The sequence below is a fragment of the Sinocyclocheilus grahami genome, unplaced genomic scaffold, assembly GCF_001515645.1.
Source record: "Sinocyclocheilus grahami isolate Dianchi unplaced genomic scaffold, SAMN03320097.WGS_v1.1 scaffold446.1, whole genome shotgun sequence".
Taxonomy (NCBI): domain Eukaryota; kingdom Metazoa; phylum Chordata; class Actinopteri; order Cypriniformes; family Cyprinidae; genus Sinocyclocheilus; species Sinocyclocheilus grahami.
In genome coordinates this window covers 706,655-707,567 of record NW_015505625.1, presented here as the reverse complement: position 1 = coordinate 707,567, position 913 = coordinate 706,655, and the positions used below count along the sequence as shown (strand labels likewise).

Below are 913 nucleotides of genomic sequence, written 5' to 3'. Positions count from 1 at the left end.
GGGTGTACTCACTTCTGTGAGATACTGTATGTGTGTATATATATAAGATCAGGGACTCAAAAGCCCATGAGAATTAAATCTGCAAACCTTTTTGTAACCCGTCTGGTCCCGTGTTGTTCTAGGTAGACGCTTTATTCCAGGAGGACTTCAGCACTACTCCAGATAAACTCTTCAGGACGTTTGACTATGAGCCTGTGGCCGCTGCGAGTCTGGCCCAAGTACACAAGGCCGAACTGCATGATGGGACACCTGTGGCTGTGAAAGTATGTTAGGGCAGTGCATGATGACTGTTGAGGAAATGCTGTTTATGTGCATTTTAATTGATTCATAATTTGGATGCATGACTTTTTTTTTTTTTTTACTTGATTTTATATTCTAATGCAGTTCTGTGTTTACATGGTGCAATGTATTACTTTCATTTTTTGTGAATGTTGCAAGAACAGGCAATATAGAGGAACAGCATGAAGTGATAATCTAATGATTACTGATGTATTTGTGTTGTTCTGAGAATGTTGATGTCTGTTGTGTTTAGGTGCAGTATATTGATCTTAGGGATCGATTTGATGGTGATATCAGGACTCTAGAGATTTTGCTGGACATCGTGAAATTTATGCACCCCAGCTTTGGTTTCCGCTGGGTCTTACAGGTCGGTAAGGGTTAGTTCACCCAAAAATGAAAATTAGGCTGTGTTTTACTCACCCCAGAGCCATCCTAGGTGTATATGACTTTCTTCTTTCAGCCGAATCCAGTCGGAGTTAGATTAAAAATTGTCCTGGCTATTCCAAGCTATCATTGCAGTGCATCAGTCCAAAAGAAGTTAAATAAAAAGCGCCCATCCATAAAAAACAAGTGTCTCACACAGCTCCGGGGGTGAACAAAGGCCTCCTGTAGCGAATCGATGCGTTTTTGTAAG

The 913-nt window shown here is 41.0% G+C and overlaps 1 protein-coding gene across 1 annotated transcript in view; it reads left to right on the top strand.

Moving 5' to 3' along the window:
- Nucleotides 1-913, top strand: part of adck5 (aarF domain containing kinase 5) — a 39,048-nt gene that overhangs the window by 8,238 nt on the left and 29,897 nt on the right. Inside the window, exons 7-8 of the mRNA XM_016234184.1 lie at nucleotides 123-263; nucleotides 533-646. Of these exons, the coding sequence (XP_016089670.1) occupies nucleotides 123-263; nucleotides 533-646 (255 nt within the window). The remainder of the gene's footprint in view (nucleotides 1-122; nucleotides 264-532; nucleotides 647-913) is intronic.